Source organism: Malaya genurostris, chromosome 3 (genome assembly GCF_030247185.1).
Source record: "Malaya genurostris strain Urasoe2022 chromosome 3, Malgen_1.1, whole genome shotgun sequence".
Taxonomy (NCBI): Eukaryota; Metazoa; Arthropoda; class Insecta; order Diptera; family Culicidae; genus Malaya; species Malaya genurostris.
This window is the reverse complement of record NC_080572.1, coordinates 263,370,280-263,387,898: the sequence shown is the minus strand read 5'-3', so window position 1 is coordinate 263,387,898 and position 17,619 is coordinate 263,370,280. Positions and strand designations below refer to the sequence as shown.

Sequence of the window (17,619 nt, the reverse complement as noted above, 5' to 3'; positions counted from 1 at the left end):
TAAACACTGTTGCTCAAGAAAATTATTTTTATCATTATCAAGGGGTCGCTATATTTGTGGTAACTGGTGGTAAATCGCTCACGAACACTTTTTATTGCGATTTTCCTTCGGAGTGCCTGGTCGTGTCGTCGGCCAAATTGTGGAATTCTCTACACTGAGGATACTACACTTAAGAAAATCATAAGTCAAATCTCATGATTGTGTCAATTTCAATATTTTTGAATATTTATGTCGTATCTAATTCATAATAATGAATTCAATCTCATTTAACAGTTTTATGACCTGTATATTGACGTGTATATTTCATACGTCACCGCAATGAAATTCAAAGTTACATCTTGTGTGAAAAAAATCATAGTTGGCGCGTATGATACTCGATCGAATATAGTGAAAACCTACACATGGCTTCCGCTGATGGTTTACTTCAGGATTTTTCGGTTCCAACTAGTACGTTGTTAGTATTTAGAGGTAGATTAAACCAGTCTACTTAATGCGCTGTGTACTTATTTAATCTTTTTATGTTCAGAGTGTGGAGTGAGTATAACCGCCCTAATTTGTTGGACGAAAACTAAAATTATCGGTGATATTTCTTCTGTTCAAGTTAATTAAAATTACTATTTGATTTGAGGATGGATTTCAAACATATTAACATGAAAATGTAAATGAATTCATTAAAAAAGGAATTATGATTATGATTATTATATGTTATTAAAAATTTTCATACGTGAATCTATGAAATTCGTAAATTTGTAGGTTGATATTCATAGTTTGCTCTATGATGTTCATTCATACACTCAGGCAAAAACTATATGGAATTTCATAATGATTTCGTATGATTTTTAGCCACAAGAATATCGTAAGCGAATCATAAGACCGCCTAATGAAATCCCGAAAATAGAAATTCCAATAAAACCCCTTATGAAATTCATACGAAATTTTTAGGAACATTGTGTGAAATTTCTATGATAAACATAACTTCTCTCTTATATTGTGAAGTTCATAAGTTGTTCGTGTGAAAACTATAATGGTGATAGATAAGATGTATATTGCAGAGGTATATTTTTCATACTTATCTTATAAAATTATGATTTTGGTGATTTTCGATGCAGATTTGCCTTATGATTTTCACTACTTAATTTGCTTGAGTGTATGATTTTCACTACTTAATTTGCTTGAGTGTAGTTCAAAACTTGATATTCAATAAAAAAAATAGGTGACGAAAAATCAAAGTACATTAGTATGATTTTCCAACGTGTTGTATTCTCAGTGTACGATAGTAAACACTGTTATGAACATTTTTCTCGAACGCAATGCAACCAAATGCTAGCTTTATTTGCGCTCATTTGTTGCGAGTTTCGCACTGCGAAAAGCACACAAAACCAATCAAATTATGCTAGATTCAAACTGATGATTTTTACCTCCGATTTGCAAAGAAGTAATCTTAATAGTTTTTTAGATAACAATTAGAGCCAGATGCATATACAGGAGGAAAAGGGAGGGCGATTACAAACTTGCAATTAATTTGATGCATGGATTGACTTTGTATATGTGCTTAGAGAAGATGTGGTAGAGATGACTAGAGTAAACATCCAGTTTTAAAGGATGTTTTTTTAATTTCTAAAAAGTGTCCGATTTAGCCCCGGTCTCTCCTATATTATGAAAACCATCCCCAAATTTTTTTTGGTACGCGCTTGTTTAGAGCTATTGGAAGAATCGATTTTGTATAATGTTCCCCATCGTAGTCTACTTTTCGTTGTCTTTTTCTCCAATGCAAACTGTCAGCAGTAGGACAACAGCAGCTATGCTCACAGAAGAGCTAGTTGTTTCTCTGCGTTTAGGCTTGAGGAACTTAGTCTCATATTCATCATTGACTGAAGCACCAGTTGATTATTGCCGGATATATTTCAACTGTTTCGACAGAGATGGCGGTCTACGCACTCGTTGTGTTTCCGTTCATGGATTATCATAGAATTCTAGAAAATACTCAAACAGGGATAAAGCTATTAAGAAATCAAATATGGAGTAATTTCGTTACACTTTCGTGTTGTAAAATGTTGAAAATACTCTCAGGTGATTATCTTTACGTTTTGTCTAAGATTCGACAGTATACATAACACTTTATGTTGAACCGCAGGTGGCATAACAGTTCAACATAAATTGTCATGCACTGACGAGTCTAAGACGAAACGTAAGGGTAATGAAATTGGTTATTTGCCCTAGTACAAACAAGGTAAATGTAGAGTGCCTATAACCAGAGTGAGGACTTCTCATCCGTAATGTTGACAACAATTCAAAACATTCCATTAGCTTTACATTGAATTGTCAGGTCGTTTACTCGTTTGGAACTGGTAGCTGTCATTCCAAACGAACAGCTGTCGTCACTCTGATTATAGTCACTCTAGGTAAAAGTATAGTAAAGAAAGACTGACGATCTGTGAAACTGACATCTCTGATAATAGATGGCATTTATACAGATTTATCTGTATTACACAGATTTGATACAGAATACAAATTCTTTCAGAATTCCTTCGTTTGATACAAATCCATACGAATATCACAAAAAGTTATACCCGGTGAACGACCAAAATGGTTAAAGCCGGGGTAAAATAAATGATATAAAAAAAAAAAAACAAAAAGTCAGAAAAAATTAAACTTTTTCTGAGCAACATTTTTAAACTAGATAATGATGTTAAAAAAATATATTAAATTTCTTTGCTGTATATTTTATTAAGTGTGGAGATATGGAGATTGAATATCTCATTCTATAATCATAGTCAGTTGGAATAATATCTTTCAACATCATTTCATTGTAGTGATTTAATTTTATTAGTGGATACAGACAAATACATTGTATGTGATGATTATGTTCATTTTAGGGTAAGTTTATTCTTGTCACGTAAAATATTCAATTTGACGTTTGAAAATATTTCACGGAATTTTTCAAGTAAATCGAACGTGGACTTGTATTTGAGTGAACATAAATGTCTTTGGTACATCCAATTTGAGAGCTTTACTTGTGCTTAACATCATTTCCGGAAAGACGACAACTCATCATTCGTTCCATAGGCGTCGCCGGCGCACTCGCGGCCTTCGCCGGCGCACTCGCGGCCTTCGCCGGCGCACTCGCGGCCTTCGGCCGTCTCGACCTGAATCATCTATGACGAACAGAATATTGTGTAAGCATTAAATAAAATAATTATATAAAATGGTAGTGTGCTATTTACTACCCTTTATCACTAGACCGAATTAACGACGAAAGGTTTCGGGGTGTGTTTTCATAATATTGGGGAGAATGGGGCTAAATCGGACACTTTTTCTCCAAGCGCGTCTACAAAGACATTATATGAATTGAAATATTAGCAGGTTGATAAGATATTTAAGCTGTCCAGTTTAACAACGTGTCCGGTCTAACCCCTGTATCCCCTAATAATTTCTTAAGTTTCGGAGGGGGGGGGTTTAATCTCTCCCCCCCATGTATACGCGCCTGATTTTAGTAGGTGCTCTTCTGGTAAAAGATCTGTTCCTATGTTGTTTCTGTATTATTTTTCATTATGGGGAAACAGTTTCTAGATATTTGCTTCTTCTGTGAGATGGTATTCTGGGGAAAGGTACATTCTGTTGTATGTCTTTCTACTAATTGATACCTTCGTGACTATGGTTTTGTGGAGAATGGTACATTCTGGGGAAAATACTTCGTTGCTTTCTTTTCTAGGAAATGGTTTTCGAGAGATTGCTTCACTGAGCGTGATACTGATAATAGGTAAAATCAAGTGAAGTGAAAGTGGAAGTGGAAGTGAGAATGGCAATAAGGGCCTATAACTGTCGCTCGATGGCAGCGACAACTCAATTTTTTGAATCCTTAATATTTATTGCGGTTATAGAATTTCTGTCAAATAGGGAATCCAATCTCCGTGACCACTAGTTCTCTGTAATCTAACTTGACACAAATAATGTTGATAGAAAGACTTCGTGAGCTAGTCTAATTCAATAAAACCTAGGCTTTGTAATGTTTCCTTCGAATCACGCGTCTCCATACGAAAAATTGTGGAAAAGCTCCTCTATTTAGCATATCACCACACAATCACAATCATGAAGACTTCATTTATTACATGTTGTTTAAAAACGAACAAAAATTAATTTTCGAAAAAATATTGGCGAAAGCCTGCTGCGATCGTTTTTAGTTAAGGATTTTTCTTTCGTACTATTAAAACAAAAAAAAAAACAAAACAGTTATATTGGTAAAAATCTCCAGTTTCGATATTTTTCACGCACTGTTTCCTTCAGTTTCATACAAATATTTCGCTCTAAATTACTCAGTTTTTACTAACTGGTCAAATTCATTTTTCACGAGAAAAAAAAAGTGAATTGAATATATCTTGGCATATGTGTGCTACCTATTGTATGTATTCAGTATAATAGCCAATGACGAAGGGGGTCCTAGATTTGGTTCACAAAGGTTTCTTTTTCTGTTGCAACTGATGATATAAAATTCGACGCACAGACTGTCTACGTTCACGTACATAACACAAAAAAAAAGTTCTAGATAATTGTTTTTATTTTTGTTATTCAAATCGTTCGGGTTTTCAATCGGTTTCTATTTCGTCGGTGTGTATATTTTTCAGTGACAGAGGTTTGATAATGAGTAGTATTCGGTTATCAATAGATGAGGCTGTTTAGTGATTGTGTTTTAGCGATTTTTTTTTTCAATATTTGTCTTGTTTTAGAAAAAAATGTCCTCCGTTACGTCTAGATGCGTGTGAGTGTGTTTTCATTATATGCGTTTGCTTTCGGTTGTGTATTCTAGTATAGTAAATTTTGCGTTTCTTATTGTGATTTCTCTATGGTTATCATAATTATTACTTGTTGTCTCGTTTAAATATGGGACACAAAGTTTCGGTGACTTTGTGGTTCGATTGTTACGCATCCCTTCCCTGGTTACAGCACACACGTACGTAGAAAATAGCTTTATAAAATGTCTTCTCCAAAAATTGCATGCAGCAATTCTCGATGCCACAGTGTCAGTTCTTTGCTTGGTTTACTAGTATTTTTTTATTGATTTTATTTTAAGTACAAGCTTCTTCCTCGTTCTATGGTTTTGCTTAGTAGCACTAAAAGCTATGATAAAATAGTTTTCCTTAAATCACTATCACTTCAAGAGAGAGAGAGAGAGGGGTGGCAATTTTTGCTTACGCTCGCGTCGAATAATTTAGTGCAAAACAGAAAACAAACAAAAAATCTACAGAAATTGCTGGAAATTGTTGCCTAGCACAGTAACAAACAAAAACACCACTAATCCTTATGCTATTACTGAACATACACGGTACTGAGAGTACTACAATTACAATTTTTATACAGATATATGTTGTTTTTCTATGGCAAAGGAATACATTTTGCTTGCTGCTATCAGAAATGAAATCATCCGCGCTAAAGGGTTAATAATAATGCAGAACAATCTCCCACTTCAGTTGAATGAAATCTGAATAGTTAAAAGAAATCTCTATCGTGTAATTTAAGAATTCGTTTTATTTTTTTTTCGACACAATGTGGATACAGTTTTGCGAAGCACAATAACCTGCAATGGCGCTCTCCGATTACATCGATCGATTTAAAACACTAGCACAACATCAAAGTAGAAAATCAACACAGAGAGCGCCTTGTTTTTTTTAAAAAACCAAGAAAAATTAGTATAACAAAAGTAAACAACTACAAAATAAAATGATTACAGTTGATCGAACCACAAAATGATCCTGTCTGACGCACCAGCTCACCTGCGGAAGCTAGGCGAGGATCAGACAGATATAAAAAAAAACAAAAAGCAAAAAACAACAGTAATGTTTAAAAAAAATAGTATAAGCACAAGATCAGTGCGTGTGCACCACGGTTCCATGTTTTGTATTTTTAATAGTGTAATCTTGTCTAGAACAAACCACGCTCCTTCTTGAGTTTGGTCTGCTTCCACGCGGGCAGCTGCTCATATTCGGCCTTCGTTAGCCCGAGGCCCTCCTGGTAGTCCTGTTCGTGAAGGTACAACTCCAGCTTGGTCGGGTCGACACCTTCGGGTAGGGGGCGCTCCAGCAGCACCGACAGCGGATACTCCTTACGGGACAGAAGCGACAGACTGCTGGCGATCGGTTGCGGAGCAGATTTACGGCCATCCTATTTCGCGGCGACCAGGCGGAATAAGCAAAAGTGAAAGAAGAAAAAAAAGATTAATAGACTATCGCAGCAAAACAAATATAGCACTTTACTAACACAAAGGCTGACTAAAAGTAAATTGGTACGTTTCTCGCGTGCCGCTAGCACGCCTCTGATGTTGGGAATCGAAAACCGTTGACAGTGGTTTGTTTACAAGTTTGATCAAAGTAGTCGATTGCGTTCAGAAATAACGTCAAATAGATCTCAAAAGAAGAAAACGTGTGAAAAGAATCAGCGGACATACGAAAAAAATGTCACCAGGAATCGTCAGCTGCGCAACAGTGTTGGTTTTAGCCTAGGACAGGACCAGACAACTGGCTTTTTTTCCAGAAAAATGTTTCTCTTATTATTCCGGTTGCTCCCTGCTGTAAATAATAAATGCCTCGCGATCATTGTTGCCAGTAGAGATAATTATTCATTCTGAAAACTTTCTCCCCTTATAACGTGCAATTATTTATCATTTGAAAACACTTAGACAAATGTTATATCGGTCAAAAATATAGCTCTGGATTCATTTTGATCAGATGTTTGTTTTGAAGAAAACGTTTAGTTGAAACAGCTTAATAAAATTTTTCTAAAACACTCAATTTTAGGTAGTTAATTCTTGCAGCTTTATTAACTAAAGTATTCAACATATTCTATTTGAGAAAAATAATAACATACAGAAGTATCCAAAGATTCTATTCTACCAACATAATCAATATTCTCGTCCATATCACACTTCGTGATTTCAGGCTTTCTCATTATATCATCCAGTGATTGTTAAATGTACTCGTATACTTTCCACATTGACAAGACTTAAAAACAAATTGAACTTAAATCTTATTGAAATTAATAATTTTGAAAAGATGATCCGAAAAATAAAATATCCAATATCAAGCTACACTGTTACCGACGATACTGACAACACTTTTTCTACCACCCTGCAGTAATATTGATTTCAACAACTTGTACTTGCTTATGTCAATTTAAACCAATCACGAGCTGGTCCGAAATTGGTCCTAAAAGTGGATTAACAATTGTCAGGTCCTGTCCTAGGTTTTAGCCAGCTACCGCTACTTCAAAGTTATCCTGGAGTGTTATGCAGCCAACAAAATCGATTTTGTCCTCCCGGAATTTTTAAATGGCCCGAAATGTTGACCGATCGAAAAGTACTGAGCAATTTCAAAGCAACGACTTCGACAAACCGTCGGGGAAGTCAAGGACATCATCAAACACGAGCAAAATGGATGAAGCGCGCTGATCACTGTGCGGGCGTTGATCAAGAGAAATGTTTTTACAAAAGTATTGTGAAAGATGTCTTAGCAAAAGCACTGTGAAGCAACAATTAGTAGACATTTTTTACACTTATTGAATAACGAATTACAAATCTTTTTGTGCGTACTAATTTACTTTTAGTTAGCCTTTAGTATCCAACCAACAGTCGTTGAAAGTTATTAAATACAACAAACTTGGGAATATGAAAAAGCTGAATCACGCGCGGCAGGGAAAGCGATGAGTTTTTTTTATTCGGCGCGAGAACACATCAAAATGTTAATTTTACATTTATTAGGGGGCATCAACGACACTGACGAGATACTGACCTTGTTTGTTTACTTGGTTATGTAAAATTCTCATTTCAATACTGTGTGTTTGACACTTATTATTGACTTAAGTTCTTGAAATTCAAAACGTAGTTTTTACTTCGAAACGTTTCTCCTGAAATTTTTCTCTTTAAAATTTGTCATGTAGAAAAGTCTAATTTGATTTTTCAAGAACTCAAGGAAAATGTGTGTAATATAAATTTAAAATCAATCGAAAACCCTACCTGCACATTAATTTCGGCAACATCGTCTCGCTGTTCCCAGTCAGGGAACATGGCGATAAACTCCAGCGGTTCCAAACCGGCCCAAACAACGTAACCGTTGATTTCCTCCGCATGTTCCAGCTCTTTGTCGACCGTCCTGGCTCGATCCACCAGCGTTTGTGCATTATCACAGTCATCATTGCCATCGCAGACAGAACCATTCTTAACGGAGGAGACTTCCAACGTGCCGTCCTCTTCGTTTCCACCGATCGTATCCACCTCATCGTTTGCTCCGTTACCATTTTCATCCGGCAAATGCAGCAGCTGTTCCTGCTGTATGTCAATGTGTTTTTCATTACCATTGCAAACCTCCGATTTTTTTATGACCAATTTCCGAGAAGATTTGGAGCACTTCTCCTTCCAATAGGCAACAGCCGTCTCCATCGCTACGCGGCGTTCGATCTGCCAGCGATTTTCACCGGAACGGTTACTATCGAAGCTGCTGTGATTTTCACTGCCACTGTTGCTTCCACTATCGCTTCCCGATCCGTCCTCCGTTGGCCACCAGCCTTGCCATAGCCATAGTATGTGGCCGTTGTCGATCATGAAGGTTGTCGGTTGTCGGGCATTATACAAATCAGCCTGCCGGAACGGATACGGAGATGGCAGATCTTTGCAACGCAGATTGTACTGCAGTTCGGTGGCTTCAAAGTTACCGTTATTGATACTGGTTAAATTGAAGATACGAGGTGTGTAGGAGAAATCCTGGTTGGAACCAAGCAAAGAGTGATACTGATGTCGATTTTGGCTTCCATCGATGGCTTCGAAGAATTCATGCGACTCTTGACCTTCCTCCAGCGTCGTTGAGTTGATGGCGGCGAGAGTTTCGTCAAACAGTTCCGTATATTTGTTTCGGATGATTGCCGTTAGTGCATTTTGACCCACTTCTCTGGTGTGAGGAAGCGCTTTACACCCGTTCCACAGGATTACGCGTCCCTTTTCGCCATGTATCAGTACCATCGTAGCACGAGAGCGCAGCTGGCGTTCGTTGCAGGTTACCTCGGTGCATACCGTTTCTTCCTGGTAGTTTCCGGTTATGATATACAGACGCCAGGCATTTCGGGTTGTTTTCTTACTCTTGTGAATGAACATTATCTTGAACAGTCGTATGAAAGCAGCCGATTCTTGGCCCTGGGAAACACGAACCTGTGCACCTTTTTCCTTATCCAATTCGACGGTCAGTAAAGCAGCGGCACCCTTCTCATTTGCCGGTGCATCCAAGCCGTGCCAGCAGAAGTACGCACAACGGTCACGTCCAACAACCGTGCTTCGATTTGAAACTTTTCCGCTGAGCTCTCGAACGGTAACACTCACCTGATACATCCAGCGGATGGTGTAACTTTCGTCAGAGTAGAAATGTCCACATGACGTTCCTTGGATTTCCTTATACTCGTACTCGTCAATCTCCCATTGGGTCACCGAAATCGTAAGTACATCGTAATGACGCATGGAATCGGTGTCGTAATAAAAATTACCGCGTCCCAAGTTGGAGTTTTCCAGCACTAGATTAGGTTCCATGTATGGTTCTCCCCGGAATAACAATTCTCCATCGACGGGTTTAATCTCCAGACTGGGAGTGTCCCCCAGTTGGTAACCATCGTCTTTCAATTGAACCGTAATATCGGGCCAATCGATAAACTTCTGCCGGAACAAAATTGTCTCCATGTGCTGAGTGACTTTGGCTATCAAACACCACTCCGGGCGTACCGCTCCAGTTTTCAAAATACGTCTCACGTCCCTCTGACGATCACCGGACAGTTCGGAAAAGTTAATTGGACTCAACTGACACATCTCGAAGCTGTACTCCTGCATAAACATTTCCTGGGCCAGTTTGATCGCTGCTCTTTTCGACTCACTCGAAGCATTTTTACCATTCCAAATGTAAAGCTCACTGCCAAAATCAAACACCAGAATCTTTTTCGGATCAAGCATTGCAATACGGGGAGCTGCCCCCCAGTATTCTTCCAATGGAACCAACTGGTCGTCGTCGAATTCGTACACTTTGTTCGTTTCCATCAGACAACTTTCGACCAGTTCATCTTCATCGGCATGCCCGGCATTGCAAACATTTGTCCCTTCGTCCTCTTGGTCACGTCCGAGTAGTTTCCAGAACTCCCGCAACTGCCGCTCGCTACAGTATTTTCCGTCGTTGATCACAATCGCACTGCTGGCCGCGCAACCCAAGTCCTTGTCCCGCACGATGACATCACAAATCTCCTTGGCCCGCGAGCGCTCGATCACATTGGCGTACTGGCCGAGAAAAGCAAAAAGCCGATCCGGTGTGACCAGCACGAAACAATCGCCCCGGTTGATGGAACGGGCGATCGGTTGGACCAGCCGGGTTTGCACGTGTCGTCGGCCCTTGACATGCAGCAACATCAGCGTCTTGAACGGAACAAAGCTTTGATTCAGCGGAAGTGAGCTTGATTTTAGTGCGACCGATTTGAAATCCTCCACGGAAGCTAAGCCAGCAAGCGCTTCAATGGCCAGATTGCTAGTTTTGGCGACTGTTGGTGACACAGAACGCAGGCAGGTGGTACACATACGGAAGGAGACAGAGAAAGAGAAAAATACACGCACCGGAGAGTGGTTCCCCGGGAACGGGTCGGAAAATTGGCTGAGGTTAGCTAGAGTGCGGTTAGAGCTTTATATGCTGTTTCAATTATGGGAAGTGTTCCGAGGGTAAACTCTGTGCGCAATTCTTGGTGATCTGGATGTACTGTAGAGTACAAATGGTCGGAAACTTTACAAAACCGTTTTATTGATCGGCTGTCAGGGCAAAACACTGGCACCGAGCGAGTGGAATCAATGAAAAACGACAAAAGAGAATCTCTCATTAGCGGCCCTTACACGAGCATTAAAAATGTCATTTTAAATGATGACTAAGTAATGATGTATTTCAAATTTGTTAGAAATCTCGTCATTACTGCACCATTACACGTTTATTAAAATGATATTATTTTTTACTAATGACATTTTTAATGACTCGTGTAAGGGCCGCTATTGTTACATTCGTCGTTTTGAACATTTTATACAGACATATCAATATGGATCACTCTCAGAACTGCCAACTGTTTTTTTTTTTCAAAAATCTGTATTTGGCGGAAAAATCTATATCTATATATCTCTATATGTACAATCTCTATATCGAACAAGAACGAGAGTTATCAATTGTAATCAAAAGTAATAAGTATAATTTGTTCTTTTGATTACTGTATTGTATTTATCATACTATTCATTAACATTTTTTCAGTGCTAAACAAACTTTCTATTTGTCGAATTTAGGAATGCTTCGTCTGTTGAATGAAATTCAATGGTAGATGCGGTAGCAATTCGAAATTGAATTCATGGAATTTATCGTAATGATAGTGTTTTTGATCAGCTGCGGGAAATTCGAAGGGGAAAAAGTTTGTTTTTACCCCCAAATTTATGCTAGGCGCACAAAACCATTTTGAAAGTTTACGTTTCGTCTTCGACTCATCAGTGCGTCAGCAGTTTATGTTGAACTGCTGACGCAAACCACTTCTTTATGATGTCAGATATCTCCTGCAACTTAACTTTCCGATTTTCCATTACGATGGAGTAAACTTTTGTGACTTTTTTTAGAACAATTGATCTTCAATGTCAACTGCCCTTTCCAAACAACCTAGATAGCCGTGTCAACTAGTTAAGAATAACACTACGGTTCACCTGTCCCGGTGGTATAAGTCCGCCAAACAGATGAGTCGTGTGGCATCCGGTGGAGTTATTTCAACCACAGAGAATAGACATACAAGTAGATATTGCGATTTGTGTAAGAAATTTAACGGTTGTTTTAAAAAGTGAAAAATCATCAAGTAGCAGTTCTCCTGTTGAGACGCTTCATGCAGCCCAGTAATCCCTTATGGGCTCTTGCGTTCGAGCTTTCATACAATGATAATTCATGCGTGCAAAGTCGTGCGCAAAGGAGATTTTTAACGGATTATTACTTGTATGCTTTACACAGCTTTTTTGGAAAAGTTTGTACTAGCTTGGATGTCTGTTCTCAGTGTTTCAACCAAGAATTGATCCACTGGTTTTCTGATCCACGTCGTAAAAGGCCACTAAAACGGGAGCTCGAAAGTCAAGGTGTATTTCCGTGCTGATGACTGAATAACTCCTAAAAAAGGCAGTCGTAAACGGAACATTTGTTAGCTTTGCCCTTGAGGAGCTTTAAGCTCCGTGTCACAGTTAGACTGTCTAATTGAAGGCAAAGACAGAAAATATTTGCCGTATGACCGGCCTTCGCGATGACTTCATTTTCTTCATATAATATGAATTCCAGTGGAGTTAAAGCCATCAATAGTAAATTCATTTCCTACATAATCTTGCTTATCTCTCTTGAACGACAGTGTTCACGAGTCGTTTGTTGGTTCTGCAAAGCAAAAAGCTTTTGGTAAGGCTTGTTGAAATGGCTAGTTAATTCACTCAAGTATCTGAATTTCAAATGCGGGATGATTTAACTATTGCATCATCATCCTACGAGACAGGACTTCATAAGATGCATGATGTAGTTGGGATTTTACCCGCCAGTTGATAATTCGGATGCTGGAAATAGTCAACTATCTCGGTTGAGTTGACTAGTGCTGATACCACAAATGAAAGATCCAGCTTTATCACTGTCAACTAGTTGGATAAAACACAGAATTCGTTCTTGGACTGCATCCAAACATGCCAGTTACTGACACACCTTGAAAACTTGCGCTCAGACAACAGCATTTTGCCAGATTTGAATCTGAAAATGTAAAAATGTCTATTGCATTTTGCCAAACATCATTGCAGGATTTTTGCCAGAGTTCTGATTGGACTTTGCCAACTCAACTATCGCATGGCTACTATTCAGCGTAGTGAGTATTATTTTTGTGATTTGTGATATCTGATATGTAACTGTCCCGCATTGACGCACCTACAAATTGCAGAACATCCTTTCGTGGATGCAGAACGATTTATTTCTTTTAGTCCTGTGCTGTTTTCCCACCTCACCCACTTCATATTTCTCTTTCATGTTACTTTTATCCTTCCCTTCTCATCAGGAAAACGATGAGAACCCACCGTACTCGGCGACTATTCAGATTTACCGAGTCAATTGCATATTTATATTCAGAGTTCTGTAATGAAAACTCACGCGTAACTGATCGTCCGGATATTACATGTGGAGTTGAACAGATATTTATTTAATCATCTGTCATTCCTGCTTCAATTACAAAAAACATGCAGTGATGAGTCCTTGACAGAATGTGGCGCAAATTCTGAAGTTAATAATTTTTTAGATCAAATCTTCAAAAAAAATAGTAAAAATAGGTCACTATAAACAAATCTATATATTGACAAGATCGAGTGAAAGTTTCTCACTTCAAACGACAACAAAAAACTTCAAGAGTTAGTTTTAGTTGTAGAACGGTCCTTGCAATTATAAGTATTAATACATTTTGTTAGAGAACTCTTATAGCCCCTTTTTCGAATTCGACTGAGAAGATTATTTTTTACGTCTGATACAAGTCTAAATCAAATCTAACTCGTAACTCGTAACTTTGCAATACTGACTTTCAGAATTGCAAGCTGTGTATGATTAAAAAGTTACATCCAGATCAACAACAATTGGGCGCAGATGCTATGCCTCTCATCGGCAGCAAAGGAAACATGTGAACAGAACACAGGGAAACAGGATATGTGAGTAAAAAAAAACTTACAACACACACTTACTTGATTCTAGTTTGAGTCTCTTCAACTCTTTGTCGGCGATACCTGTTTTGATTTCGGTGTACTCCGTCTGCAAATCGTCCCGGGCGGCCAGTTTTTTCAGCGGGTTCTTGGACATGGCACCGCGTCGTTTCGGACCCTGTACGATCTTCTTCTGCGTTAGCCGCTGCTGGCTATCCACCTTGAGCGTGTCGAAATCTCCGATGACAACCTCCGCCGCCGAACTGCTACTAAGACTGCTGGTGTTGATGTTGGCGTAACTGCTCCTGCTAGTAATGGCGCTAGTAGCTGATACGGTTTTCTCGACTTTGGTGAAAAAGTTGCCAAAGCTTTCGTCGTCCAGCTTTGGAATTGAAACCTTTGAACCGCCGGCAGCATGGGACTTAAGATCCCCACCGGCTACCCCGGTTGCGCTCGAGGGCACTCCGGGGACACTAATGCTACGCTTCATGAAACTGTCCACTCCCATTCCTCCGGTTCTCTGGTGATTCAGTTGACTAGATATTTGCTGACCTACGGCGGCCAGTGCTGCTACGGGACCCGTAGCCGGTGGTGATGGTCCATTCGGGAGTGTGGCGGGACTGTACACCGTCGACGATGAGGTCACCGAAGACACCATCATCGACGGGCTCTTGGCGAGGCCCAGCTGAGGCGGGTTGACACTGCGGAACACGCTCATCGGTGGCGACTGCTTCGTGTCGGATTTGATGAACGGCAACTTGGGTAACTGGCTGGCGGCCATCCGGCCTGCCACTGTAAAGTTGGTGGCATCTGAGAGTTCTGCAATTTAGTCGAAAATGAACATAACATGAAATACAGGTGATAATGAATTGCTGGCGACGAATTGGCTTACGAATTGCCAAAACAAACGTCGTTTACGTCTTTTAATTGCAAATATCTGCAAGTTAATGAGCCATCATCAAGTAGAGCGAATGATGAATGGAGGTTTCGTATGCGTATCGTTTCGAGCCGAGCCGTGCATCCATGCATAGCCGTCATTGCTCGACGTATGCATTGTAAGTTGTGATGTTTCGAGCTGTCGACCTACATGCGAAAGTTTGTCATATATTTGCTGTTACCTTGGTTGCCTTCTTGAAAAGGAACACACGGTTGGCAGTTTTGATATGTTTCATGCGCGGTAATAAATACCAGTTAAATCTTGTGTATATCAGAAAAAATAGGTTGCTTCTGTTGTGACGTAAAGTATCACGAGTTCGGTTGCGATAACCGATAATCGTTAACGATCCTGTGATAAGATTAATTTGTGAGTGATTCCCCGTGATGAGGTATTTTTCCACTCGGAAATAGAAGTTGTCTGTGGTGATATCGGAATTTAGCACAGTAAATTCTCATCACCTACATTGCGGTGAGTAGTGAGTCAGCTAATTTTAATTTGTTTGCCTGTACTCAGAACGATTCCACAACTATTGTGGCTAAGAACTCTTATGTTTTGTTCATCGGTTCTTTTTTGCATCGCATTAAATTTATATTCGTGTGGTTTTTAGTGTCTTCTCACAAATTGGTACAAAAAGCAACCGTTTACTTGATTTATTCTTCAACAGAAAAAATAGTGTAATTTTTTGTCAGTGCAGCAATTCCAGAAATATATGGTGATAAGACTTCACATACTTCAATTTAAATGAAACTTTGCACACGTTAAAAGTTTTAACACATATTTATATCAAATTGTAACGCTTATTGATTGTAGCTGATGATGTTTGCTACTTTACCTCACAAAATGAATAGAATGAACATTTTTTGACAGCCGTCGGTGGTTTGTTTATTAGGTTTTTTACCGTCACTGCTAACCTCAATCAGATGAACACATTTTGACAGTTCAGCAGTACTGTTTGTAGACAGAAATTTTTTTGTTTGTCTGTTGACAAATTGGATGAGACCATATACGGTCCATATGGCCTGAATAGAGTTTTAAAACATTTGTTCATGTTTGGATACGGTTTATTTTTGAGATTTCTTAAATAAAAGTAACTAGTTGCAAAGGGTAAAGATAATTGTTTAAGATGTGTTCTTCGATTTTTGTTTGCGCTTGTTTGTAAACAGTACCGCTGAACTGTCAAGGATGAATGCTTGTTCATTCGTGACGTCACGACAAAAAATCTAATTAGGTTTTGCACGATGACGACACAAATAAACTGCCGATGAATCAAGATCATCTTTGACAGTTGCCGTGACTGCAAGTTAATAATTGAAAAAATGATGAAAAAGTGCCTGTTAAAAACGTATTTCACAGTGAAAATAACTAAAAAGATTGCCCTGTATGTGTTTCCAGCATCAAGGAGCGATATATGTATGAATCTGTTGAGTGTGAGGCGACTTGCAATTTTTACATTCGAACGATGAACTTCTGATGAACTTTTAAACTGTAAACAAGTACACGTCGACTGTCAAAATAAGTTCATTCTGTTCATTTTGTGAGGTTATTAGGTTTTTTACTGTCACTGCTAACCTCAATCGGATGAACACTTTTTGACAGTCCAGCAGTACTGTTTGTAAACAGAAATTTCTTTTGTTTGTTTATTGACAAATTGGATCAGACCATTTACGGTCCGTATCGCCTAAATAAAGTTTTAAAACATTTGTTCACGATTGAATACGGTTCGTTTTTGATATTTATTAATTAAAAGTGACCAGTTCAAAGTGTAAAGATGATTGTTTTAGATGTGCTCTTCGATTTTTGTTTAAACTTGTTTGTAAACAGTACCGCTGAACTGTCAAGGATGAATACTTGTTCATTTGTGTCGTCACGATAAAAAACCTAATGGCATGTTCGTGCAAAACCTAATTAGGTTTTGCACGAACATGACATAACCTCACAAAAATGAACAGAATGAACTTTTTTTGACAGTCGACGTGTACTTGTTTACAGTTTAAAAGTTCATCAGAAGTTCATCGTTCGAATGTAAAAATTGCAAGTCGCCTCACACTCAACAGATTCATACATAAATCGCTCCTTGATGCTGGAAACACATACAGCGTAATCTTTTTAGTTATTTTCATTGTGGAATACGCTTTTAACAGGCACTTTTTCGTCATTTTTTCAATTTTTAACTTGCAGTCGCAAAACAAAACAAGTACACGGCAACTGTCAAAGATGAACTTGATTCATCGGCAATTCATTTGTGTCGTCATCGTGCAAAACCTAATTAGGTTTTGCACGAACATGACATAACCTCACAAAAATTAACAGAATGAACTTTTTTTGACAGTCGACGTGTACTTGTTTACAGTTTAAAAGTTCATCAGAAGTTCATCGTTCGAATATAAAAATTGCAAGTCGCCTCACACTCAACAGATTCATAAATAAATCGCTCCTTGATGCTGGAAACACATACAGGGCAATCTTTTTAGTTATTTTCACTGTGGAATACGTTTTAACCAGGCACCTTTTCGTCATTTTTTCAATTTTTAATTTGCAGTCGCAAAACAAAACAAGTACACGGCAACTGTCAAAGATGAACTTGATTCATCGGCAGTTCATTTGTGTCGTCATCGTGCAAAACCTAATACGGGTTAATAGATATGTGAGCAAACCACTGATAGCTGTCAAAAGGTGAACTTGATTCATCGGCAGTTCATTCGAGTGGTCATCGTGCAAAACCTAATACCGTCAAGCCCACCAAATGAAACTACGCACACGTCTTCAATTAGGTTTTTTACCGTCACTCAAACATCTCAAACAATCATCTTTACACTATGCAACTAGTGACTTTCATTTGAAAATTTCTAAAAAACAAACCGTGTCCAATCGTAAAAAAATGTTTTAAAACTCTATTTAGGCGATATGGACCGTAAATGGTTTCATTCAATTTGTCAACAGACAAACAAAAACATCTATGTTT

The 17,619-nt window shown here is 38.6% G+C and overlaps 1 protein-coding gene across 16 annotated transcripts in view; it reads right to left on the bottom strand.

Moving 5' to 3' along the window:
* Positions 1-4,230: 4,230 nt before the first annotated feature.
* The window catches only part of LOC131439510 (supervillin), a 645,906-nt gene continuing 632,517 nt past the window's right edge, over positions 4,231-17,619 (bottom strand). For 13 of the 16 annotated variants that reach the window (XM_058610622.1, XM_058610619.1, XM_058610621.1 and 10 more), the window contains 3 exons: positions 13,763-14,539; positions 8,003-10,548; positions 4,231-6,156 (listed from right to left, as the gene is read on the bottom strand). In XM_058610622.1, the coding sequence (XP_058466605.1) occupies positions 5,917-6,156; positions 8,003-10,548; positions 13,763-14,539 (3,563 nt within the window). In that variant the 3' untranslated portion in view covers positions 4,231-5,916. The remainder of the gene's footprint in view (positions 6,157-8,002; positions 10,549-13,762; positions 14,540-17,619) is intronic. The other 3 variants (XM_058610620.1, XM_058610628.1, XM_058610629.1) reach the window with 3 other exon arrangements.